The sequence below is a fragment of the Bufo bufo genome, chromosome 1 (genome assembly GCF_905171765.1).
Source record: "Bufo bufo chromosome 1, aBufBuf1.1, whole genome shotgun sequence".
In the NCBI taxonomy this organism is placed as follows: Eukaryota; Metazoa; Chordata; class Amphibia; order Anura; family Bufonidae; genus Bufo; species Bufo bufo.
Genome location: NC_053389.1, coordinates 623,581,290 through 623,608,788, shown reverse-complemented (window position 1 = coordinate 623,608,788; position 27,499 = coordinate 623,581,290). Strand labels below are relative to the sequence as shown.

The 27,499-nt window shown below is 41.5% G+C and overlaps 1 protein-coding gene across 4 annotated transcripts in view; it reads right to left on the bottom strand.

Annotated features, from left to right (window-relative positions):
• Positions 1-27,499, bottom strand: part of LOC120985703 (very long-chain acyl-CoA synthetase-like) — a 235,797-nt gene that overhangs the window by 36,099 nt on the left and 172,199 nt on the right. For all 4 annotated transcript variants that reach the window (XM_040413797.1, XM_040413799.1, XM_040413800.1 and 1 more), the window contains 6 exons: positions 24,470-24,679; positions 14,687-14,845; positions 13,109-13,233; positions 12,753-12,947; positions 8,028-8,118; positions 4,837-5,035 (listed from right to left, as the gene is read on the bottom strand). In XM_040413797.1, coding sequence (XP_040269731.1) covers positions 4,837-5,035; positions 8,028-8,118; positions 12,753-12,947; positions 13,109-13,233; positions 14,687-14,845; positions 24,470-24,679 — 979 coding nt within the window. The remainder of the gene's footprint in view (positions 1-4,836; positions 5,036-8,027; positions 8,119-12,752; positions 12,948-13,108; positions 13,234-14,686; positions 14,846-24,469; positions 24,680-27,499) is intronic.

The window sequence follows — 27,499 nt, the reverse complement described above, 5'->3', positions numbered from 1 at the left end:
ATTTCGGAGATGGGCAGCAGATACGGGTTGGAATGATGCTGCACTCCGAAGTCAATTTTGCTATGGTCTTTCAGAGGGATTGAGAGATGCATTTGCTTTTCATGAAAGACCTACCTCCTTGAATTCTGCTATGTCTCAGGCTGTTCGTATTGACAGGCGTCTTAGAGAGAGAGGAGAGATCTCTCCTTCCTGTCATACTCAGTCCCGGGACAGTGCAGCGGTGTCATTCTGTGCACAGGGGTCTCAGTCGCTGCCAGCCCCTTCTGAGCAGGAGCCCATGCAGTTGGGGTTGATTGCCTCTGACAATAGAAGATTCAGCCCGCAGGGGAGGGTTTGCTTTTGTTGTGGAGGTATAAATCATCTGGCAAATGTTTGTCCCTCTAGGAGATTCAGGCAGTTTTCTGGGAGTAATAAAGAGACAAAAAGGAAGAAATCTTTTAAGAATGTTCCGTCTGTTACTATTGGCAGGGTTGAGGCGGAAATTGAAGGTTTTCCTTTTGCTTGTAGTTCCCGTTTTGTCCTGCCTGCTAGGGTGGCGCTAGAGAGCAAGAGCATTTTTTGTGAGATTTTTGTGGATAGTGGAGCAGCTGTCAATCTCATTGATAATCAATTTGCAATAACTCATGGTTTCCAGGTATGCACTTTGGGAAGAGATATTCCTGTTTTTGCTATTGATTCAGCTCCACTTTCTCAGAGATCATTAAAGGGCATAGTTCACAATATCCGTTTAATTGTGAATGATGCTCATATTGAGGATGTGTCATGTTTCGTCCTTAGCGGTTTGCCTACTCCTCTAGTGTTGGGGCTACCCTGGCTCACTAAACATAACCCCACCATTGATTGGCAAGCGAGGCAAATAAATGGTTGGAGTAACTTTTGCAGAGAGAATTGCCTCATAACATCTATTTCTGAGGTTTCTACTAAAACTGTACCACCTTTCCTCTCTGAATTTTTGGATGTTTTCTCTGAGAGTGGAGTTCAGGGTTTACCTCCGCACAGGGAGTATGATTGCCCTATTGATCTCATCCCAGGCGCCAAGCTGCCTAAATCTCGTTTATACAATCTTTCCCAACCTGAGAGGGTCGCTATGCGGGCTTATATCTCTGAGAGTCTGAGAAAAGGACACATACGACCCTCGAAGTCACCTGTTGCCGCTGGTTTTTTCTTTGTTAAGAAAAAAGATGGTTCTTTAAGACCTTGTCTGGATTTCAGGGAGCTGAACAGTATCACTATTCGTGATCCTTATCCGCTTCCTCTGATCCCAGACTTGTTTAACCAGGTTGTTGGGGCGAAAGTCTTTTCCAAATTAGACCTAAGAGGGGCATACAACCTGGTTAGGGTCAGAGAAGGAGATGAATGGAAGACGGCTTTCAATACCCCTGAGGGCCATTTTGAGAATTTAGTTATGCCTTTTGGTTTGATGAATGCCCCAGCCGTTTTTCAGCATTTCGTAAACAGCATTTTTCATCATTTGATGGGAAAATTTGTATTGGTGTATTTGGATGACATTTTGATTTTTTCTCCTGATTTCAAGACTCATAAGGAACACTTATGTCAGGTCTTGCTCATCCTGCGGGAGAATAAATTATACGCGAAACTGGAAAAATGTGTGTTTGCGGTTCCAGAGATCCAATTTCTGGGGTTTCTTGTCTCCGCTTCTGGTTTTCGCATGGACCCCGAGAAGGTTCGCGCTGTGCTTGAGTGGGAGCTTCCTGAGAATCAGAAGGCGCTGATGCGTTTTTTGGGCTTTGCTAATTATTACAGGAAATTTATTTTGAATTATTCCTCTGTTGTTAAACCACTCACTGATATGACCAGAAAGGGGGTAGATTTTTCTTCCTGGTCGGTAGAGGCGCGTAAGGCCTTTTCTAATATCAAGGAGAGTTTTGCTTCCGCTCCCATCCTAGTACAACCTGATGTTTCGTTACCCTTCATAGTTGAGGTTGATGCTTCTGAGGTTGGGGTGGGTGCGGTCTTGTCTCAGGGTTCCTCTCCTGCCAAATGGCAACCGTGTGCCTTTTTCTCAAAGAAGCTCTCCTCCGCAGAGAGAAATTATGATGTGGGAGATAGGGAATTGTTGGCCATCAAGTTGGCTTTTGAGGAATGGCGCCATTGGCTAGAGGGAGCCAGACACCCTATTACCGTGTTTACTGACCATAAAAATCTGGCCTACTTGGAGTCAGCCAAGCGTCTGAACCCGAGACAGGCCAGATGGTCTTTGTTCTTTTCAAGGTTTAATTTTGTTGTTACGTTCCGCCCTGGGGTTAAGAATGTGAAGGCAGATGCCCTATCACGTTGTTTCCCGGGAGGTGGGAATTTTGAAGACCCGGGTCCCATTTTGGCTGAAGGTGTGGTGGTCTCTGCTCTTTTTCCTGAATTGGAGGCAGAGGTGCAGGCAGCCCAGTCAGAAGCTCCTGATCTTTGTCCTCCTGGGAGGTTGTTTGTGCCTCTCGCTTTAAGACACAAGATTTTTAAAGAACACCACGATACGGTCCTTGCTGGGCACCCGGGGACAAGAGCCACACTGGATCTCATTGCTCGGAGATTCTGGTGGCCTGCGCTTCGTAAGTCGGTTGAGGGTTTTGTGGCAGCTTGCGAGACTTGCGCTCGTGCCAAGGTCCCTCATTCACGGCCATCAGGTCCTCTCCTTCCTTTGCCCATTCCTTCCCGTCCTTGGACACATCTGTCCATGGACTTCATAACGGACTTGCCTCGTTCCTCGGGGAAGTCTGTGATTCTGGTGGTGGTGGACCGTTTTAGCAAAATGGTGCATTTTATCCCTTTTCCTGGTTTGCCCAATGCTAAGACGCTGGCGCAGGCATTTGTTGACCACATTGTCAAATTGCATGGGATTCCTTCAGACATAGTCTCTGATAGGGGCACGCAGTTTGTTTCCAGATTCTGGAAGGCCTTCTGTTCTCGCTTGGGGGTTCGCTTGTCATTCTCTTCTGCTTTCCATCCGCAGTCGAATGGCCAGACAGAGCGTGTCAATCAGAATCTGGAGACATATCTGCGCTGTTTTGTGGCGGAGAATCAGGAGGATTGGTGTTCTTTTTTGTCCCTTGCTGAGTTTGCTTTAAATAACCGTCGTCAGGAGTCCTCTGATAAGTCACCATTTTTTGGTGCATATGGGTTTCATCCGCAGTTTGGGACTTTCTCTGGAGAGGGCTCTTCTGGTTTGCCTGATGAGGACAGATTCTCCTCGTCTTTGTCATCTATTTGGCAAAAGATTCAGGATAATCTAAAGAACATGAGTGAGAGATATAAGCGTGTGGCGGATAAGAGACGTGTGCCTGGTCCGGACCTGAATGTTGGTGATTTGGTGTGGCTGTCTACCAAGAATATAAAATTGAAGGTTCCCTCCTGGAAGTTGGGTCCTAGGTTTATTGGGCCTTACAAGATCCTGTCTGTCATCAATCCTGTTGCCTACCGTCTTGATCTTCCTCAGACTTGGAAGATCCATAATGTTTTCCATAAGTCCTTATTGAAACCTTATGTTCAACCTATTGTACCCTCGCCTTTGCCTCCTCCTCCGATTATTGTTGATGGAAATCTTGAATTTCAGGTCTCTAGGATTGTGGATTCTCGTCTTGTCCGCGGTTCCCTCCAGTACCTCGTTCATTGGGAGGGTTATGGTCCTGAGGAGAGGATGTGGGTCCCAGTGACGGACATTAAGGCCTCTCGTCTCATCAGGGCTTTCCATAGGTCCCATCCTGAGAAGGTGGGCCCTGAGTGTCCGGAGTCCACTCCTAGAGGGAGGGGTACTGTCACAACCAGACAGCTGAGAAGCTCTGACAGGAGCCGTCCAGATCCTCCTCCTTAAGTTTCTTTGTTTTGGTTTCTGTTCCTCACCTCGTTAGGCTATCTCAGCTGTCATGCAGTCAGACTGATTACCTCCCTTTAAATTCCTCCCCATAAGGCAGTAGGGTGCGGCTGATACAACTTCCTGGAGTGTGTGTGCATGCTGTTCCCAGTTACCAGTTCCCAGTTCCCAGTTCCCAGTTCCCAGTTCCCTGTCTACAGTCGTCTGCAAGATAAGTTCTGTTTATGTATTTATGATTTTCTGTTTTCTGGATCCAGGTGACCCTGACTCCCTCCGTGTCTGTGTAGGGAGCCGGTGGTCGTGTCCCCTCACTATTGTAGGGCCTTCAGGTCTAAGATAGCCGAGGTACGTGGATATGCGCCCATCCACCTTTGGGGTGGTCGCATAGGCTGAGCAATAAGGGAGAGCGGCAGGTCGATTGCAGGGGTCTCCCTTTTGTTCCTTAGTTGTGGATCCAGTGTGTCATTGTTTGTATTGTTTTATCTTGTTTCCTGTACACCATCCGTGACAGTAGGGGATGGGAAGGGGTAAAAATTCTTGTTTGCATATATTTCTGGAGCCAGTCTATGTAGTTTATTTACCAAATGTAACTTTTAGGATACAGCCAGGGTTAGTTCAATTTCGACTTGTATATCAGCATACTTATAAAATAATATAAAGCACATATGTAGTGTTTTAAAAGAACCAAGGCTGGTATCACACACAGCATTTAATTGCATTTTTTCCCATAAAAGCTGCAGCTAGATGTTACGTCTACATACACACTTTATTTTTCGCACCGTTTTGGGGATTTTATCACAATGCAGCATGCTCTAGCTACAGTGTTTTTCTAGGGTTAAAAAAAATACATAATTAAAAATACTTGAAACATGGTGTTTTACATAAGTTTAAATGCAGAAAAAGTGTTAATGAAGGCCTCAATATTTCATGTGGACTAAATTAATTGTTTAACCCAATATTCATAAAAGCATCTAATAAATCTTTTATTCAGTACCATTTATAAGCGTATTTACCGAAATGTGTCTCCTAGGCGGTCCTGAAAAAATGTAAAGCCTTCTTTGTCAACCATGACCAAATCTCCAGTGTTAAAATAGATATCTCCTTTTTTAAATACATTGTGAAGTTTCTTCTTTTCTGTCTGGCTTCTATTTCCTGCATATCCACTAAAGGGATTTCTGTTAATATGTTTTGCAATCAGCAGTCCAGTCTCACCTACGATACAGTAAAAATATTAACCATTAACATATAAAAGACTCCAGGTAAAACGGATATTCTGTGTTATGCCTATTACAGGCCTGAGGCGTCAATGCATGGCAATGGGATTCTCTCCTTGGTGTTTGCATCTCTGTGTCATGCAGCCGAACCCCCGGGATCTGTACTAGGCCTGACACCATAAAATTGTTCTGCCTGGAGTGATTTTAAAAATCCAGTCTATCACAACATTAACATGACGCTATCATCGGATGTTCAGACATCATCTGACAGGTTTCTTACTGTTCAGTTATTTTTTTTTTACTGCAGTGTAGAAATAAGTATTTTGCTACCAGGCAATGCAGAGAACTCTTATTACGCTACTTTCACACTGCCGACAGGAGTTCATGTAGGCTACGTCAGCAGACAACAGCCTGCCAGAGCTCTCAGGATACAACATTGCCAGATGGTACTGGAATACTCGCCAGCGGCATTTACTATAATTGGGTCCGGAGGGGATGTACCCCTGACCCGGCAAATATGCTTGGATTTGGCTGGACAAATACGTTTTGTGTCCGTCCGATTCCTTGTATTCAGCAAGCCGCCAATATGTTGCGAATATTAATCTTCTTTATTGCTCAGTAGAGTAGATTATTTTAAGATAATGCGTTTCGGCATATAGCCTTCATCAACAGATACATCTCAAATTCATAATGACTCCTATATATACACATCAATTAAGCAAAGTGACATCATCCACCCCCTTATGGGCGGGAACAAAAAATAAACCAACTGATTTCTTGGTTTCACTATAGCATGGGAACACACATAACAGAAGATTTACACAATATCGAAAAATAGCAGATTAGCGAGTCGATAATGTCTACAATAAAAGGAAAAGAAAGAAATTATTTGAATCAAGCAGTACGAAAACATACAAATAGTCTCATAACCTTACAACCTCATAATCGCGATTAAGACCTCTGGGATACAATGTATCAAGCATATGTATCCAAAATGCCTCTCTACGAAGTAAAAGTTTTTTTATATCGCCTCCTCTCCTTGGTCTCACAACTTGCTCCAGAACCTGAAACCTTAACTGAGATATAGAATGTTTACATTTATCAAAGTGGTAAGGCAACGGTAGTAATACATTTTTAGTCCTAATTGTGGACTTATGCTTGCATATCCTGTCCCTCACCGTTTGCATAGTTTCGCCCACATACGCTAGCCCACATGGGCATTTGATCAAATAGATCACATTTTTTGACTCACAAGTGATAAAACCTTCAATCTTGAAGGCCTTTCCTGTGTGAGGATGATATACCTCAGAACCCTTAATAATATGAGAACATTGAAGACAATGCAGGCACGGAAATGTGCCTTTCTTTATTGTCCTCAATGTGCTCTGTCTCAATGTTTCCTTTTTACTCCCTAAGTCTGCATGGACTAATTTATCTCTCAGGCTGGGGTTCTTTTTATTACAAATCAATGGTGGATTTTTAAATTCCTCCACATCTGGGTACGCTTTAGTTAAAATACTCCAATGTTTCCTAACCACACCATCTATGCTTGCATTATAGGGATGATATTTATGTATAAATGCTATGCGTTGTTGTCCACTATCTTGAATATCCCTCGATGGGGAAGTAGTTCTAGCTTCCTCTAAAATAGACCTTGGGTACCCCCTTTCACTAAATCTAACCACCATTTGCTGCAATCTGTGGTCCCGCATAAGTGGGTCAGAAACAATTCTTTTTATTCTCTGAAACTGTGACTTTGGTATAGCTTTTTTCAGCGAGGGTGGGTGTGCACTAGTAAAATGTAAAATACTGTTCCTGTCCGTCTCTTTCCTGAACAAATCAGTTGAGAGACGGCCATACTCATCCTTCATTACCACAGTATCCAAAAAGCTCATGCTTATCACAGGTAATAGTAAATCTGAGACCATCACAGACCCGTCTCTCAACTGATTTGTTCAGGAAAGAGACGGACAGGAATTATCAGGCTCTGAGCCATTGGACCACCAGTGACCTGAAGCTGACAGCATATCTTGGTAATATGCCATTGCCCTCTAGTTAAATATTGAGCTGAAGGATGTAACCCAATTATTGCTTCTGGTTGATCAGAAGAGTTTAGTAGAAAGAGATAAAAGCTTTCAGATTTTTACTGCAGTTTTTTTAAATCTCCCTTAGAGTCTGAGAAGGTAGATTCCAAGGAAATACCACAAGTTCATAGTTGAAAGGTTATAAGTTTCTAAACATATGGATGCAGAGGATTTGCCATTTTTGCCTTGAAGATGATAAAATTGTGCATTAAAGGTCTATTAAGTTTTGGGGTTTTCTTTTTTTTTTCTCCTCCTGCACCAGGGCTGTAGGTTGGGATAGGTGCGATGTGTCTGTAAATGTATTTAGTTGATGGAGAGTTTATCATGTAGCAGGACAGCCCCATTAACTTAGGGAGCACTTCAATTGGGGAGTGGTAGAGGCTGGTAGGGATGGTTGGCGACTAGGGCAATATGATTGATGTAATCTTTTTTATATGTAGTCTCAATAAAATAAAATCCTTAGGGAGCACTGCTGTGCAGAGAAAAACTGAAAAAGCATTTTTGGAATCATGGGGCTCCCCACCATCAGACCTCCACTGATCAGAAACGGCTGGCATATCATAGCAATATGCCACCACCTTCTGTGATGGGAGTACCCCTTTAATGTTTTTTGGATTGTAATATTTAGAGCATTGTAAGAAAATATTATAATTAGATTAGATAAGATGCATATTATGTTATTAACCTGAAAATATGGTGATCTACAGCTCACTTGCAACTAACTTTATTAGTGGTAAAAAATAAATTAAAAAAAAACAACAACAACACAATTGTATTTCTACAAAATGATATAAAGACCTTCACTCTGTTACAATTTTTCTGAAGTGCGATTCTGAGATCCAGTTATCCTGATAGACAAAAGCATCAAAAATGTATTACTGTAACAGTTCAAGTACAGAATCATACCTCCTGCTACTCTGATACAGTGTCCTGCAGCATCCCGAATCGGTTCATCAATTTCCACATCAAATTTAACAATTTCAAAAGGCTGAAACAGCTGAAAAAAATATAATGGATGGCAAAAATCAAAATTCCAGGCTGTTTTTATTTTTTTTACTTCATTATATGTATATCAACTATTAAATGCTATGAACACCTTCAGGGGCAATTTTTTTTTATTGCATTGTACTTATTTTGAGCTAATTTTTTTTTTAAATTATGGTAGTCTTTATTAAAAATATGGAGCTGTACAGAGCTGAGATGCTCTAGAAGCAGCCTGTGGATTTTCTGTCTTTTCCTTATCTCTGCTCTCTGACATTATAAACACTCATTATAGCTCAGTCCTTACCTTACTGATAAGAATGTGGCTTTAAGGGGTTATCTGAGTTATGAAAAAAAATAATATAGCACTGAATATCTGATATATAACTGAGCTAAGCAAGTTTTATGCAAAAAAAAATATATATTTCCTAATTTCCCTGGTTCTTTTCTGGCCCTTTGTTTACATGCAATAAAAACAATCTCTGCCCCTCCCCCTGCACTGCTAAGGGAGTGAATACAAGAGCTGCCCTGAGTGATATGTCTGCCCTTCCCCCTGCACTGCTAAGGGAGTGAATACAAGTACTGCCCTGAGTGACATGTCTGCCTGCTGGGAGACTCTGCAGCTTGTTGTATGTGTAGGACTACAAGTCCCAGCTGTATAATGACACTGCTAAGGGAGTGAATACAAGTGCTGCCCTGAGTGACATGTCTGCCTGCTGGGAGACTCAGCAGCATGTTGTATATGTAGAACTACAAGTCCCAGCTGTATAATGACACTGCTAAGGGAGTGAATACAAGAGCTGCCCTGAGTGATATGTCTGCCCTTCCCCCTGCACTGCTAAGGGAGTGAATACAAGTACTGCCCTGAGTGACATGTCTGCCTGCTGGGAGACTCAGCAGCATGTTGTATGTGTAGGACTACAAGTCCCAGCTGTATAATGACACTGCTAAGGGAGTGAATACAAGAGCTGCCCTGAGTGACATGTCTGCCTGCTGGGAGACTCTGCAGCTTGTTGTATGTGTAGGACTACAAGTCCCAGCTGTATAATGACACTGCTAAGGGAGTGAATACAAGTGCTGCCCTGAGTGACATGTCTGCCTGCTGGGAGACTCTGCAGCTTGTTGTATGTGTAGGACTACAAGTCCCAGCTGTATAATGACACTGCTAAGGGAGAAAACAGCAACTTGTAAGTGTAAAACTACAAGTTCCACTTATATAAATGACACTGCTAATACACAGAATCTTCTCCCTACCTGTAATGCTTTGCAGAACTTCTCTTTCAGCTCCTGTGCCCAGCATTTGTCTCCTCACTGCCTGCAGCTACACAGTAAACACTTCAGCCCTGAGTCTGTGCAGCTGAAGGGGTTAAGATTCCTAGGATAGAGCACACAGCCGGCAGTGAAGGGGGCGTGGCCAGCACAGTGACGTTTCGTTTATAGGCTTGTAAACGACCTTTATCAGAGCAGGGAGAGAAGCTGACATGACAGGTCATGTGACCCTCAGTGAAATCTGAGAAACCAGCCACTGGAGATAAAGTGAGTGAATTGGAAAGCTGTTACATTTGCCCAGTTAGGAACATAGAAAGAACAAAAAAATAACTCGGATAACCCCTTTAAATAAGTGTTTATGACCTTTTAGTAGTTTAGAAATAACGGTTATTAAATGACTGGCACAAAGTGAAAGTAAAAGTACCAGTCACACAGTAGAAAAAACAGTTAACCCTTTGTGACAGAATGGCTCAATATTTTTAATAAAGGCCAAAAGAAAATATGATTTTAGCCAAAAATGAGTAAAATGTAATCATAAACAAAATTGCCTTTAAAGGTATACATAGCCTTTAAGGCTACATGCACACGACTGTATGTATTTTGTAGTCTGAAAACTGCAGATCCTCGAAATATGGATACAAGTTATGTGCATGCCGCATTTTTTGCAGACCTAATAATAGAAATTCCAATTTCTGTCTGTAAAATGGACAGGAATAGCACATGGTCTCTAATTTTCGAGACGGACACATGGATGGCGACAGCACATGGATAACATCTGTCTGCTGTCTGCATTTCTTGCAGCCCCATAGAAATGAATAGAAAAAAAATATGGTTGTGTGAATGAGGACTTAATCTTGCATACCCTTTTCTTTTACTGTACACTGGTCCAGATTTAGTAATGTGTCTGCGCCAAAAACGTGTCCAAAAAGTGTCACAAATTGGCACATCTAGTGGTTCTAACATTTTTTCCTGACAGGCTCGACAAGGTGGCAAGGCTTTGTAGAAAGAGGCTGAGCTTCTGAGGAACAAGGGGATCTAAGGTGGGCCATTTTTGTGCCAGAATCGCAACACAATTGGAGTAAAAATCAGTTTGAAAGTAAGTGAAACCAATAGTTGTATAGAGTCAGAGAAAAGTATCTATCCTTGCACCAGATGTATCATCCAGCCTGAGCCACTGTGACCTGCCTGGTGCAGGCCTAGACAACCTGTCTAAGCTTACGCCAACTTATGAAATAGTAAATTTGGGCTATTGATTACTATTTAGGCCTTGTTTTAGATTGTGACCCAAATGTAAAATATTCTCTCTCCCTCCATCCATGCTGCCATCTGCTCAGTAACAGCTTTTATAACTTCATCCAATCTTTACATAATTCATTGTTAAAAGGGTTGGCCACCTTTTAGTTTATTTTTTTTGTAGAAATCCACTTCCCCCAACCTGGCCAGACCTACTAAGGGAAGCATACTTACTTTCTCCCCGCTGCTGGGTCCCAGCTCATTTCTCTTTAGCTGGGACCCACACTGTCAATGTATTTTTTTATGCCGCTGCAGCCAGTGACCTGACCCCCTTGCATCAAGTGACCAATTGATGTGACGCAAGGTGGTCAGGTCACCGATGCGGGGGTGTCACACCGGATGTTGACAGTGGGGAAATGGAACAAGACAGCAAAAGCCAAGCAGTGAACAAGCCAGGATCCAACAACCTCTGTAATTTCTTTTGAAAATTCAGGACGAATTCTGAATTGATAGAATCAGATTGCTCGAACTGATCCGTTTCTCTACTGTTGTTATAATTTCTGAGTAGAAGGTACAAAAAATATACAATATAATATATTATACTAATATAATATACTGTATGACTAAGGCTACACGGCTGCAAAAAATACGAACATCCGTGTGCGCTCCACATCCATGTGAATGTTCAGCAAAATATTGCACATGTTCTATTCTGGTTAGTTTTGCGGACAATAATAGCCATTTCTATTAGAAAACTGCGGCATGCACAGGGGCGGTGTCCATATTTTGCGGATCCCTGGTACACAGACTGAAAAACAGCCTCCAGCATAAATAGGATGGGTGCTGTAGCTTTAGGCCTGCCCTAATTTGACAACAGTAATTATAAGGTCTAGAGGAAAACAAAAGTTAATCAAATGCTTTCCTATCATAATGTATAGAGTTTGACCATGTGATTGGCTGGATGGTGCCCTCAGCTACACATTTTTAGGTTTTCAGATCACAGACCCCTGAGGAAGCCAGTTCATCCAGTGATACTTGTTGGGTTAGTCCTGTGCAAGCCACTGGCTCCAGTACTTTTCACGGCACTTAATCTTTGGATGTCACTTATTGCTCCAGGACCTTTCACGACACAGGCCAAACTGGATGGACAAATGTCTTTTTTCGGCCTTATGTACTATGTTACTATGTTATGTACTATGTAATGACTTGGTGCTTTCTTATTTTTGATTTGGATCTGTTTTTCCAGTTTTTTTTATATCTGGCATTCATGCTTTAATTATCTTGCCTTATCTTATGATATACAAGTGACAGACTTCTCATGCTATGGTCCACATGGAATAAATGGGGGCTTTTTGTTTGTACTTAGGCGGTGGTGATCTTTATGAACTTCATCCAAGTATTTCTGTATGCAGAATTTTAATGTTTGTTTTAGGGTACAATAAAATGTAGCTATATTTTGTACCTTTAGATGTGCTATGGTTTTAATGTGGTTCTACATTTTGTTTCGATCTCTGTATTGTACAGATTCTCACAAAATTCAGTGATTGAGTTTGAGTGATATTAAAACTAGAAAATGCTAAATTATGTTTGTTTGGGACAAAACGAAAGAGACTACATTCAATCTTAGGCTACTTTTACATCATAGGATCTCAATAGTGGGAGAAAACGGTTCAGTTTTGTCCCCATTCATTGTCAATGGGGACAAAACTGAACCGAACGAAACGGAATGCACCAAAATGCATTCTGTTCCGTTTGGTTGCGTCCCCATCGCGGACAGAAAAACGCTGCAAGCAGCTATTTTCTGTCCGCAATGTGGTGCGGAGCAAGATGGATCCGTCCTGACACACAACGCAAGTCAATGGGGACAGATAAATTTTCTCTGACACAATATAAAACGGATCCATCCCCCATTGACTTTCAATGGTGTTCATGACGGATCCTTCATGGCTATAGAAGACATAATACAACCGGATCCTTTCATGACGGATGCATGCGGTTGTATTATTTTAATGAAAGCGTTTTTGTAGATCCATGACTGATCCGCAAAAAATGCTAATGTGAAAGTAGCCTTAACCAACTTTCATCTATTGCTATAATTCATTGCAATATCTGTATGTTTTGGTACTTTAATTGCATTTAATGTCTTACCTTTAAGAAATAGTTGTATCTTCCCATTGCACCTTCTTTCTGTGTGTAGTTTAAAAATAATACATTCCCTTCTGTGGCTCCATAGAATTCATATAACTTGATTTTACCAAAACGATCAGTGAACTGCCGCCAGATCTCTGGTCTCACCCCATTGCCTATAGCAAGACGCACACAGTGATCGGTGTCATTGTCTTTCTAGAAGAAAGGAGAATGATGGAAAGTTGAAATCGTTAGAAGTTTCTTCCTGGGATGCAGATATTAAAAAGATTGTTTTAGCGCTAAAGTACCTTACAGAAGTTGCTTTCAAAGCAATAATGAATTCTAAACAAATTATTGATTTGTGAGGCTTTACTCACCTTAGAAGTGTTACATAGATATCGAAGTATCTCCCCAATATATTGGAATGATGTTACATTGTATTTCCTGCAGTCGTCCCAGAATTGACTACATGAGAATTTCTTTCGTAAGACACAAGTAGCTCCTAGGCAAAGAACAATCATCAATTTATTCTATATCAACAATATAATACACATATATATATATATATATATATATATATATACAGTACAGACCAAAAGTTTGGACACACCTTCTCATTCAAAGAGTTTTCTTTATTTTCATGACTATGAAGGCATCAAAACTATGAATTAACACATGGGGAATTATATACATAACAAACAAGTGTGAAACAACTGAAAATATGTCATATTCTAGGTTCTTCAAAGTAGCCACCTTTTGCTTTGATTACTGCTTTGCACACTCTTGGCATTCTCTTGATGAGCTTCAAGAGGTAGTCCCCTGAAATGATCTTCCAACAGTCTTGAAGGAGTTCTCAGAGATGCTTAGCACTTGTTGGCCCTTTTGCCTTCACTCTGCGGTCCAGCTCACCCCAAACCATCTTGATTGGGTTCAGGTCCGGTGACTGTGGAGGCCAGGTCATCTGGCGCAGCACCCCATCACTATCCCTCATGGTCAAATAGCCCTTACTTTCAAAGTTCTCCCAATTTTTCGACTGACTGACCTTCATTTCTTAAAGTAATGATGGCCACTCGTTTTTCTTTACTTAGCTGCTTTTTTCTTGCCATAATACAAATTCTAACAGACTATTCAGTAGGACTATCAGCTGTGTATCCACCTGACTTCTCCTCAACGCCACTGATGGTCCCAACCCCATTTATAAGGCAAGAAATCCAACTTATTTAACCTGACAGGGCACACCTGTGAAGTGAAAACCATTTCAGGGGACTACCTCTTGAAGCTCATCAAGAGAATGCCAAGAGTGTGCAAAGCAGTAATCAAAGCAAAAGGTGGCTACTTTGAAGAACCTAGAATATGACATATTTTCAGTTGTTTCACGCTTGTTTGTTATGTATATAATTCCACATGTGTTAATTCATAGTTTTAATGCCTTCAGTGTGAATGTACAATTGTCATAGTCATGAAAATAAAAAAAACTCTTTAAATGAGAAGGTGTGTCCAAACTTTTGGTCTGTACTGTATATATGTCATAGTAGCACTTGTATGTACACTAGATCTTAGCATGGTAGGCCTAAGAAAAAAATTTCCTCAATGAATATATTCAGTAGTTCTGTGTAGTACTAATTCTAGGTAATTCTGCCTGAAGAAGCTTCCTATAACTTTTTTTTCAGTAATTCTCCTTTTTTAAATTCAATGGCCTAACGGACTCTACGAAAATCCATAAGAAAAAAATTGTGGCATCTTCCAATACATACTGTATTATGGAGGTATGCTAGCCTAGAAACAATGCAGGGAATATGGTCAATGGTCACACACAGTGTGCACCGTGGGTCCATATTGCAAACATGCCTTATGCTTCTGTGCCTTTATGCTATGTATAATTTAAAGAGAGTCTCTTAGCAGTTTTGCATAGTTTTACATTTGGTATCAGAAAAACGAAAGATGAATTTGTGTACCTGTCTGCATACATCCACGGACTCCAATGAGCAGCCCAGCACTGTGGTAAAGAGGTAGTGTAATGTAATACACATCCTCGCTTGTGAGTCCACATAGCATGGCCACTGTGCAGCTCGTGAAAGCGCGCCTTTGTGTTATTATAGCAGCCTTGGGAAACCCTAGAAGAAAAAAACATGAAAATGATTAGACTTCTACACTCACTAAAAGATTGAAAGGAATAGACCCATGCACAGTAGGATGGTTGAGCTACATATATGCCATCTAGACTTGTTCTCGAGATAGGTTGAAATCTCACTTCTGGGACCCAAACCTATGGGACACAGTGGATAAGCAAGAAATGTTCAGATGGAAATACCCCTTTAGGGTCTCAAGCACATTGCAGGATGCATGTGACATTTTCTTTTTATAACAATTGCAACAAACACTAAAGATCCACCATTCAAAAATTATATTGGTTATAACAAAAATATATTGTAGTAACAGATATATATATACAGTATATATAATATCTGCAAATCTCTGTAATTTCTCTTGACATGACATTTAGTGGGAGGACTCAGCTTTCTTATAAAAATATTGCATATTTATTGAAGATGATGCATTTTAATTAGTTTTGTAACAGAAGTTACAGGAAAATATCAATAGAGTTCAGAATTGTGCTTAACCCCTTAAGGACTCAGCCCTATTTCACCTTAAGGACTTGGCCATTTTTAAAAAATCTGACCAGTGTCACTTTAAGTGGTGATAACTTTAAAACGCTTTGACTTATCCAGGCCATTCTGAGATTGTTTTTTCGTAACATATTGTACTTCATGACACTGGTAAAATGAAGTTAAAAAAAATTCATTTTTATTTATAAAAAAATATCAAATTTACCAAAATTTTTTAAAAAATTACAAATTTCCAAGTTTCAATTTCTCTACTTTTATAATACATAGTAATACCTCCAAAAATAGTTATTACTTTACATTCCCCATATGTCTACTTCATGTTTGGATCAATTTGGGAATGATATTTTATTTTTGGGGGGTGTTACAAGGCTTAGAAGAAAATCTTGAAATTTTTCAGAAATTTTCAATTTCAGTTCAGGTCTGAAGTCACTTTGTGAGGCTTACATAATAGAAACCACCCAAATATGACCCCATTCTAGAAACTACACCCTCAAGGTATTCAAAACTGATTTTACAAACTTTGTTAACCCTTTAGGTGTTGCACAAGAGTTATTGGCAAATGGAGATGAAATTTGAGAATTTAAATTTTTGGGCAAATTTTCAATTTTAACCCATTATTTCCAGTAACAAAGCAAGGGTTAACAGCCAAACAAAATGCTATATTTATTGCCCCGATTCTGTAGTTTGCAGAAACACCCCATATGTGGCCGTAAACTACTGTACGGGCACACAGTAGGGCGTAGAGGGAAAGGTGCGCCTTATGGTTTTTGGAAGGCAGATTTTGCTGGACTGTTTTTTTTGACACCATGTCCCATTTGAAGCCCCCCCTGATGCACCCCTAGAGTAGAAACTCCATAAAAGTGACCCCATCTAAAACTACACCCCTCAAAGTATTCAAAACTGATTTTACAAACTTTGTTAACCCTTTAGGTGTTGCACAAGATTTAATGGAAAATAGAGATGCAATTTAAAAATTTCACTTTTTTGGCAGATTTTCCATTTAAATTTTTTTTTTCCAGTTACAAAGCAAGGGTTAACAGCCAAACAAAACTCATTATTTATGGCCCTGATTCTGTAGTTTACAGAAACACCCCATATGTGGTCGTAAACTGCTGTACGGGCACACGGCAGGGCGCAGAAGGAAAGGAATGCCATACGGTTTTTGGAAGGCAGATTTTGCTAGACAGTGTTTTGGACACCATGTCCCATTTGAAGCCCCCCTGATGCACCCCTAGAGTTGAAACTCCAAAAAAGTGACCCCATTTTAGAAACTACGCGATAGGGTGGAAGTTTTGTTGGTACTAGTTTAGGGTACATATGATTTTTGGTTGCTCTATATTACACTTTTTGTGAGGCAAGGTAACAAGAAATAGCTTTTTTGGCACCGTTTTTTTTTTGTTATTTACAACATTCATCTGACAGGTTAGATCATGTGGTATTTTTATAGAGCAGGTTGTCACGGACGCGGCAAAACCTAATATGTATACAATTTTTTTATTTATGTAAGTTTTACACAATGATTTCATTTTTGAAACAAAAAAAATCATGTTTTAGTGTCTCCATAGTCTGAGAGCCATAGTTTTTTCAGTTTTTGGGCGATTATCTTAGGTAGGGTCTCATTTTTTATGAGATGAGATGATGGTTTGATTGGCACTATTTTGGGGTGCATATGACTTTTTGATCGCTTGCTATTACACTTTTTGTGACTTAAGATGACCAAAAATAGCTTTTTTTACACCATTTATTATTATTTCTTTTTACGGTGTTCACCTGAGGGGTTAGGTCATGTGATATTTTTATAGAGCTGGTTGATACAGACGCGGAGATACCTAATATGTATAGTTTTTTTTTATTTATGTAAGTTTTACACAATGATTTCATTTTTGAAACAAAAAAAATCATGTTTTAGTGTTTCCATAGTCTAAGTTTTTGGGCGATTATCTTGGGTAGGGTATGATTTTTGCGGGATGAGATGACGGTTTGATTGGTACCATTTTGACGTACATGCGACTTTTTTGATCACTTTTATTACCTTTTTTGGGAAGTAAGGTGGGCAAAATTTCAATTTCCTCATAGTTTTTATTTTTTTATTTTTATGGCGTTCACCATGCGGGGAAAGTAACATGACCATTTTATAGATCAGGTCGTTACGGACACGGAGATACCTAATATGTGTAGTGTATTTTATTTTTTTAATTTTTATTCAGTGATAAATGTTTTTTTTTTAATCTTAACTTTTTTCACTTTTTTTTTACTTTTTTTTGACCCAGACCCACTTTGTTCTTGAAGATCCAGTGGGTCTGATGTCTGTATAATACAGTACAATACAATATATAGTGTACTGTACTGTATTTTACTTACACTTTGTCTGAACAGATCTATGCCTTTAGCACAGATCTGTTCAGCACCATGGACAGCAGGATGCCTGAAAAGGCATCCTGTTGCCATGGGAACCTTCCCCGTCTGCTCAGCTGTGGCCACAACTGCGCAGACGGGGAAGGGTAAGGAGGAGGGCTCCCTCCCTCCGTCACCCCATCCTGTCGGGGGGCTGCAAAGGCACAGCAGCCCCCCGATGGGAGAGGGAGGGAGCCCCCTCTTACTGTTAACTTACTGTTAACTTTTTCCATACAGCGGTCTGTACGGACCGCGGTATGGAAAGGGTTAAACGGCTGACATTACATCACAGATGTCAGCCGTTTATACCAGGGTGTCAGCAATGTGCTGACACCCTGGTATACCCACTGCCCACCAATGATTATGGGGATCGCGGGGGGATCGCGATCCCACCTGCCGCACCGCCCGCCTCCCGCACCGTCCGCACCACCACCCCCTGCACCACTACCCCTGCACCACCCGCCGCCATAAAAGCATTCAGGGGTGCAGGGGGGGGTGAAAAAAACATTATATGGGGCATTTTAAAGTTTGATCCCCGAGGTCAGGGACCGCGGGGATCAGAATCGACAGAAAGCGCAGCAAACCGCAGGTCTGAATTGACCCCCCCGGCGTTGTGACAGGATGCCGGCTGAATGATTTCAGCCGGTATCCTGTTCGGATTAACACCCGCAGCACCGCAATCTCATTTTAAACTCATGACATACCGGTACGTCATGGGTCCTTAAGGACTCAGGAAACATTCCGTACCGGTACGTCATGCGTTAAAGGGTAACGGTCATGTTTTCATAAAAAAAATTTTTTGCTGCAGCAACATTATGCATAAAGCAATCTTTCGTTTCTTCACATACCACTGTTTTCCTTTAGTTTTTCCCTTAGTTACGACTGTTTAAACATTTACAATATAAGGACCTTCTCAAGATGGCTCCTCTGCCAGTTCTCTGAGGCCAAAACTGCTTTCCCTCACTTCCCATTCACACTTGCTGTAGCCAGCAGCTTCCTGCCAGCCAATCAGAGACATGAGAGACATGCCTCTTCACTCTGAAGCCTAATGCAGGAATGCAGTGTGGAAGACAGCCATTCTGTCTTCTGTTTATATTAAAAGGAAGACAGACAAGCCCTAGTAACAGTCTGTTAAAGGGGTTGTCCGAGTTTAGAGCTGAACCCGGACATACCTCCATTTTCACCCCGGCAGCCCCCCTGACTTGAGCATCAGAGCAGTTCATGCTCCGATGCTCTCCTTTGCCCTGCGCTAAATCACGCAGGGCAAAGGCATTTTTTGGAGATCCAGTGACGTACCGGGGCTCTCCATGGGGCTGTCAGGAAGCCAGGTGACCGGCACTGATGGGCGGGATTTAGTGCTGCCCTAGCCAGTAAAACGGCTAGGGCAGAGCTAAAGCCCGCCCATCAGAGCCGGTGATGTCACTGAACACACTGCCGGGCGGAAGTGCGATGAGATCGGTGGAGGCCGCCCTATAAGGTAAGACCCTAATTAGACTAGGGCTAAACAGATGAAAGGTCCTCTTTAATGTCTTGTCCTCCCATACTTCAATGCCCCCGACTCAGTTATGGCTTCATCCTTGAGTTCTCCTGTTTCCATACCCCCTTAACATCCTCCAATGTCAGATCCTATATCCTTTCACCTTTGTCCCACTTTCCTAAAACTAATACTAATTGCATATATGGTAACATTCCAGTGCCTTTTACCATATGGTGAGACCCCAGGCCCTCCATAGCAGAGTGATATAATACTCATGAGATTGCTATATGCCTTATAATGTTGTCCAATGACTGACTATCCTTGGACCATGCATCTCATGGTCCTTCTTTCTGTATATATATATAAATAGATACTATACAGATATATCAGCATGAAATATAACCTTCACAATCCATACCATTTAAATTATTACATTGTCACATCATCATCATATTTAACTATATACAGTACAGACCAAAAGTTTGGACACACCTTCTCATTCAAAGAGTTTTCTTTATTTTCATGACTATGAAAATTGTAGATTCACACTGAAGGCATCAAAACTATGAATTAACACATGTGGAATTATATACATAACAAACAAGTGTGAAACAAATGAAAATATGTCATATTCTAGGTTCTTCAAAGTAGCCACCTTTTGCTTTGATTACTGCTTTGCACACTCTTGGCATTCTCTTGATGAGCTTCAAGAGGTAGTCCCCTGAAATGGTTTTCACTTCACAGGTGTGCCCTGTCAGGTTTAATAAGTGGGATTTCTTGCCTTATAAATGGGGTTGGGACCATCAGTTGCGTTGAGGAGAAGTCAGGTGGATACACAGCTGATAGTCCTACTGAATAGACTGTTAGAATTTGTATTATGGCAAGAAAAAAGCAGCTAAGTAAGAAAAACGAGTGGCCATCATTACTTTAAGAAATGAAGGTCAGTCAGTCAGCCGAAAAATTGGGAAAACTTTGAAAGTAAGGGCTATTTGACCATGAAGGAGAGTGATGGGGTGCTGTGCCAGATGACCTGGCCTCCACAGTCACCGAACCTGAACCCAATCGAGATGGTTTGGGGTGAGCTGGACCGCAGAGTGAAGGCAAAAGGGCCAACAAGAGCTAAGCATCTCTGGGAACTCCTTCAAGATTGTTGGAAGACCATTTCAGGGGACTACCTCTTGAAGCTCATCAAGAGAATGCCAAGAGTGTGCAAAGCAGTAATCAAAGCAAAAGGTGGCTACTTTGAAGAACCTAGAATATGACATATTTTCAGTTGTTTCACACTTGTTTGTTATGTATATAATTCCACATGTGTTAATTCATAGTTTTGATGCCATCATAGTCATGAAAATAAAGAAAACTCTTTGAATGAGAAGGTGTGTCCAAACTTTTGGTCTGTGCTGTAATATATATATATATATATATATATATATATATATATAGTAGGAAGGCGCAGGGGTCCGTCATTGATGGAAGGTACGTGTCACCGAGGTTCCTGGCCTCAGTGAGACAATAACCGGTAATTTTGTGTGTCAGCGGCAGCTAGTGCTCGCTGACACGGTTTTACTTAGTGTGACTGTAAAGCCGATCCGGGACGGTTCTTATTGGGAGCAGCCAAAGAGCAGGGTGGGTGGCTGTTCCCCACGTTCCAGGCCAGTTTTTGGGCTGGGATTTAAAAACCCAGCCAGAAGCTCAGCTGGGTGTGGAATGATCCTCCAGGTGATAGTGGAGCTGTGGAAGGTCTGTGTTTGAGAGCTGAGGAGTTCCGCCATGCTGCAAGGCTGAGAGCCGCATGAGAGCCGCCTGCTGGGAGTCAGTAGCCCTAAAGCCTGCTGTGAACTGCCAGGTGACATGTTTCGTTCTATGGAGTCTTGCTGTGTGAATTAACACCAGGACCCTGCAAAGTATTGTTTTTCTTTTCTGCCTTTTTGTGTGAATAAACACTGAACTTTCGCTTTTCAACCGTGGTCTTGCCTCTGTATTGCGTCCGCTTACCCTGCCTACCAGAGCAAATCCCTACTATATATATATATATATATATATATATATACACACACACACATACACTCACCTAAAGAATTATTAGGAACACCTGTTCTATTTCTCATTAATGCAATTATCTAGTCAACCAATCACATGGCAGTTGCTTCAATGCATTTAGGGGGGTGGTCCTGGTCAAGACAATTTCCTGAACTCCAAACTGAATGTCAGAATGGGAAAGAAAGGTGATTTAAGCAATTTTGAGCGTGGCATGGTTGTTGGTGCAGACAGGCCGGTCTGAGTATTTCACAATCTGCTCAGTTACTGGGATTTTCACGCACAACCATTTCTAGGGTTTACAAAGAATGGTGTGAAAAGGGAAAAACATCCAGTATGTGGCAGTCCTGTGGGCAAAAATGCCTTGTGGATGCTAGAGGTCAGAGGAGAATGGACCGACTGATTCAAGCTGATAGAAGAGCAACGTTGACTGAAATAACCACTCGTTACAACCGAGGTATGCAGCAAAGCATTTGTGAAGCCACAACACGCACAACCTTGAGGCGGATGGGCTACAACAGCAGAAGACCCCACCGGGTACCACTCATCTCCACTACAAATAGGAAAAAGAGGCTACAATTTGCACGAGCTCACCAAAATTGGACTGTTGAAGAGTGGAAAAATGTTGCCTGGTCTGATGAGTCTCGATTTCTGTTGAGACATTCAAATGGTAGAGTCCGAATTTGGCGTAAACAGAATGAGAACATGTATCTATCCTCTGATGGCTACTTCCAGCAGGATAATGCACCATGTCACAAAGCTCCAATCATTTCAAATTGGTTTCTTGAACATGACAATGAGTTCACTGTACTAAAATGGCCCCCACAGTCACCAGATCTCAACCCAATAGAGCATCTTTGGGATGTGGTGGAACAGGAGCTTTGTGCCCTGGATGTGCATCCCTCAAATCTCCATCAACTGCAAGATGCTATCCTATCAATATGGGCCAACATTTCTAAAGAATGCTATCAGCACCTTGTGGAACCAATGCCACGTAGATGTGGTCAGTGCATTTGTTGTAAAACAACTAAAGCTCCAAGAAACACCAAGAAAGTACTTTCGACCCAAAATTCTTTTATGTGGGAGATAGATCATTTTCTCACGTGCAACTCAACCAGTGTGGTCTACCTCGTCCAATGTCCGTGCTCCAGACAATACATTGGGCGAACGAAAAGAGCCTTGAGAGTGAGAATATCCGAACACATTTCTAACATTAAGAAAGGATATTTAAAACACTCACTCTCAAGGCACTTTAAAGAGGTTCACGGACAAGATCCCACAGGGCTGACTTTTGTAGCTCTGGAGAGGATTGACAAACATTGGAGAGGTGGGAACCACATTGAGCGGATGTCAAGAGCGAAATCTAAACAGATTTACGATTTTGGAAGTATGATTCCAGCAGGCCTAAATGCGGAGCTTTTTTTGGCTTCCTATGAGTTAGGGTGGTGTGCCTTTCATCCAATGGGGGATCACATGTCTGGCCGTTTATTGGTACTGTGACCCCCCCTTGGTGACAGGCCCACTTCCCCATTCTTACCTGCAACTCATTTATACTACTCTGAAAATATAGAGTTTTATGAAGCCTATGTCGATATTATAGTTCCACTAATAAGTTTTTTTATGAATATGGACCCTACATAAGACTGTAGTATACTTTACCTCTTGTGATAGATATCATTAATTTTATTGGGATACTTTTTATAAATTTTTATATAATTTTCTTATTTTTAATGGAAAGCAACCTGGTAGCAATTTTTCCTTTATCACCTGTATTAATTACAACAAGATGAAGCAAATATATAAAAAACGCATGTGTTGCCCAAAAAACGCATGAAAAACGCATCAATACCGCAAAGATGAAACTAGATATTCCAGTCCAGATTTTGAAGAGGACCTGTGACGGTATAAAAGGATGTGACGCTTTAGCAGGGATCCAGCCACTGAGGAAAGGGAGTGAAGTCCCCGAAACGCGTCTGGCGTTATATCCCTGCTTTGATTAGAGGATCCGGATATGATTGGGACATCTTAAAACTTGGAGCGCTCCATTTTTCTATATTTCTCTTGCTGTGAGTATAATCTCACCTGAATACCGGAATAAAGACACTAAACCTCGCGATATCTCTGCAGAGATCACGTGACACATACCAGAGAGCGAGGACGCCGGGAAACAGCTATAGCCGTGCGGTGGAAAGAGGAGAGCGGGACAACTGGACTGCCGGGCATCAACACATACCGGTAAGCGATCCCCCCCCCCCCCCCCAACACAGAGCACCAGGTTACATTGCTGCTAATAATATTTTCATAAGTTTGAAAGAGGCGCTCTCGCTCCATAAGGACCGGACTGCAAACTAATGTGGACATTGTATTCCAAACAGACCCACCGTCTGGATACATATCATATTTAAAGGGACATTGTTCAAATATTAATTTGCTGACCATATAGGCCACAAAAGCGGGACATGGGCAGCACAACTATATTCAGCTGAAAGGATCTTCACCTATTGGACATTTTATATATAGATGACCTTACCCCATATATAGGACTTCATTACCAGTGTATTGCTTATTGTATTTTATATACTTTTATGGGATATTTTTTATGTGTGATAATATTATTCCGGAAATGGTTATATCTTAATAGTGTGATAAACATTTTATAGTGTGATATTTTATTGTGATTAAATACTGTGGGTGTGACCTACATAGCGAGTGCCAGTCGTATATTTATCCATTTTCAACCCACGTAGAATTAAGGCAGTTCAGAAGGCAAAAGGGGGTCCAACACCGTATTAGTATGGTGTTCCTAATAATTCTTTAGGTGAGTGTGTATATATATATATATATATATATATATAGATATATATTATAAGGCTAAAAGAAAATAGGGGGATGACTCTGAAGGTGTAAATGTGTTCAGTTTCTTTCAAAATACCTTTCACATGAGGACATCAGCAGTAAGCAGTGGTGTACCTACTATGGACTCACGTGTGGTCTGTGATGGAAAGCAGATCTGCATTGAACTACTGTAGCCATAGAGGTTACCTACAGCTATCAGTAAGGGAGAGATCACTGCATACACATTTATAATGAGGTTTTATAATATATATATTCATATGTAATACATTTCATCCACATATATTCCTAATGCAGTAGTAAAGTCATGAAAAGGCTCATTTATTCCTCTATAGAAGAAAGTGACTTACCTGTAGTCCCAGATGTGTAAATATATAGAGTTGGAGTATTGTCTTTAATGGCCACTCTATAATATTCAGGAATGGGGTCTTCTGAAGCAGCTTCTATTTTGTCAAGTAAACTTTGAACACCTTCCGTGGGTGATTCTCCGCTCAAGTAAAAGACCAGTATCCCATCTTTTATCAATTCAGGCAGCACTTCCTCCACAGCAGCCTTCAATTCTTCAAAAAAAATATTAAAAAAAATCATGTAATATTCCATATTTTCTTTCTTTCCATTCTGGACTGCCATTAGGTTTTACAATGATCTAGTAAAAATAATAGATTACAGAAAGACACAGCCATCCAGACTGGAATATCATTCAGTTAAATTAGTAAATTCATGAACTGTTACAAGATAAAGGGGTTTCCAGGGCTTCAGATATTGATGACCTGTGGGTTTGAATGGAAGCTGAGCTGCAGTACACTGGCACGGCCACTACACAAAGAATGGAGCCGATTGGTGAGAGTGTCAGGTGACTGACCCCCACCAATCTGATATTGAAGAACTCTCCTAAGTTTAGGTCATTAATGTTTGTAGAAGAACAGTGAAGACCGAGTTCGACGACCAGGCCTAATTACTCCCAAAAATGATATGGCAGAGGTACTAATCCCCTAGGGGACAGAGGGGTAAAACTTAACATTTAATATAGGTAATTCTAAAATAGAAGGACGCTAGAGGATGGACCTCTGTAACAAACAAACATACAACAGCCCGGAGGGCCTAGACTAAACATACACAGTATGGTGAACAAAAATATACAGGGACGTTCTCACCCGAGTGTAGAAGTGGACCAAGGGTTCTCTCAGTCGTTGCTGGGGGTGGAGGTGGACCTGTAATAGTCGATCGCCATGCTGGAAGGTGCCAAGCGTATTCACCCCTGTATGTTGTTGAGAAACAGGGCTAAGAAAGCCCTAGAAGGCCCTATATGAGGGACAGGGGCTATTACGCCCTACCTATCTATACGAGGAACTTGCCCCGCAAGGGGCGTCCCCGTCCGGATACCTGACCCTGTGGGGGCGGAATCCCTAATAAACCCTATGTGGGTACTCCCGACGTGTCACGTTTCATTCCGTGAGTGAACTCTTCAGGGGAGAAATGAGTAATAACAAGACTATGGATGAGGCTTGTATTACTAGCAATAGATGGTAGAAAAAGGGGGGTTTGCAACAGGTCAATCCATATAATATAAGCATAGGTCAATGGTCAGTCGGACAAAACACCGGTGAATGACCCCAACAGACCTCCAAGCTAAAGTGCAGGTACACCAGTGGGTGATACCTGTCAAAGTCAAAATATGACCGCAGGATACCTATGACCCAAGATGGCACGCATCAGTGCCATCTTGGGCGTCCCCCTCCACGAGCCCTGTGAAGCAAAGGCAGCGCATGCAGGCACAGGAACACGACCGAGAGGTAAGCGACTCTCCTGGGCTTGATATACAAAGACAAATACCACTATCTGATTGCTTTGCTTCTATTTACACATCAGATGCTCCTGCCTCCGGCTCTTTACTTAAAGAACTGTTGTTAGCGTTCAGCTGTTCACTTCAGCATGGCATTACTCAACTGATATCCCCTCTGCAATCAACTGTTGCTGACCTAGATCTCTGAGTGACCTATATATAAACTAAAATGGGAGAATTTTCAGGCTCTCACAATCAACCTATTGACACTCACCAGGCCTTAGAAGATGAAGTTACATCATTGAGAGCCAAAGTAGTGGACTTGGAGGATCACTCTCACAGAAATAATATAAAGTTCAGGGGCATCCCCGAAAAAGTTACCCAACAAGAACTGACCCCTTACTTGCAAAAATTACTCCTGCTTGTATTGCCTGGCAGTACTCCTTTGGACCTTACTCTCGACAGGGCGCTTAGGGTAGCTCGCCCGAAACATATACCAGAAACTACGCCCCGGAATGTCTTAGCTAGAGTGCATTATTACCACGTCAAAGAATGAACCATGAACGCAGCCCGCAAGATCAAAGATCTACCTTCTCCCTACCAATCTATCAAGATCTTCGCGATCTCTCAGCAACCACTCTAAAACTAAGAAGACAACTTCTACCAATAACTGCCACGCTGCGGGAGCATAATATGGATCCCCTATTTCTGGGGATTCCCTGTGAAAATTATCATCACTTGCGATAATACCACATTTGTGATCTTCTTGGTGCGAGATGGAATTCGATTTTTCACAGGATGGAACATTACAGTAAACCAATCTGTCTCGTTACCACCTGTTCCGCCAACCAAAAGTGAGATCAGAGTGGAAGAGGTCGTCTTCTAAATGAAGTTCTTCAAGACGAGTAGAAACCTGGTCACCTTGAGAAATATATAGTTATGCTGTTGTCGGTGCTGGACTGCGTTTGTGTTACTTTTTCCTTTTTTGCCCACCTGTGGCATAGCGTCTTCCTTGCAGAAGACACCCACTGTTATGTTCCACCCAACACGTGGAACCTACTGCACTGTTTACACATTGATTTATATTGGTTTTATGTTTTTTCTTTTCTTTTTTTTAGGACTCAATCCCCTCCTCTCCTCCAGACGTGATTTCTAACTCATATGGACGACCCTCTCGGTCTCTCCGATATCCCCTCTTCACAACACTTCTTTATAGTGTCACCTATACAGTACAGCTATTGGAATTAAAAAATGGTGATTAAGATAACCTCTTTCAACGTTAAGGGACTTAATAGCCCTTACAAACGTAATGTGGAAATTGGCGCTATCTTTGAAATCAGATAAATTCTGTACACAGGAAACACACATTACACAACGAGACGCACACAGATATAAGCACCCTCCATACTCACAGATATACCAAGCACATTATGAGAAAAAACAAAGGGGAGTACTACTAGCCATTAGGAACACCGTAACGTTCTCCCAGATTTCCCTTTCCACCAACCCCAGAGGGAGATATATCATACAACGTCAAATACACACTGGTTACATTATATGCCCCAAATCGTAGACAAGTGCACTTTCTTAATCGGGT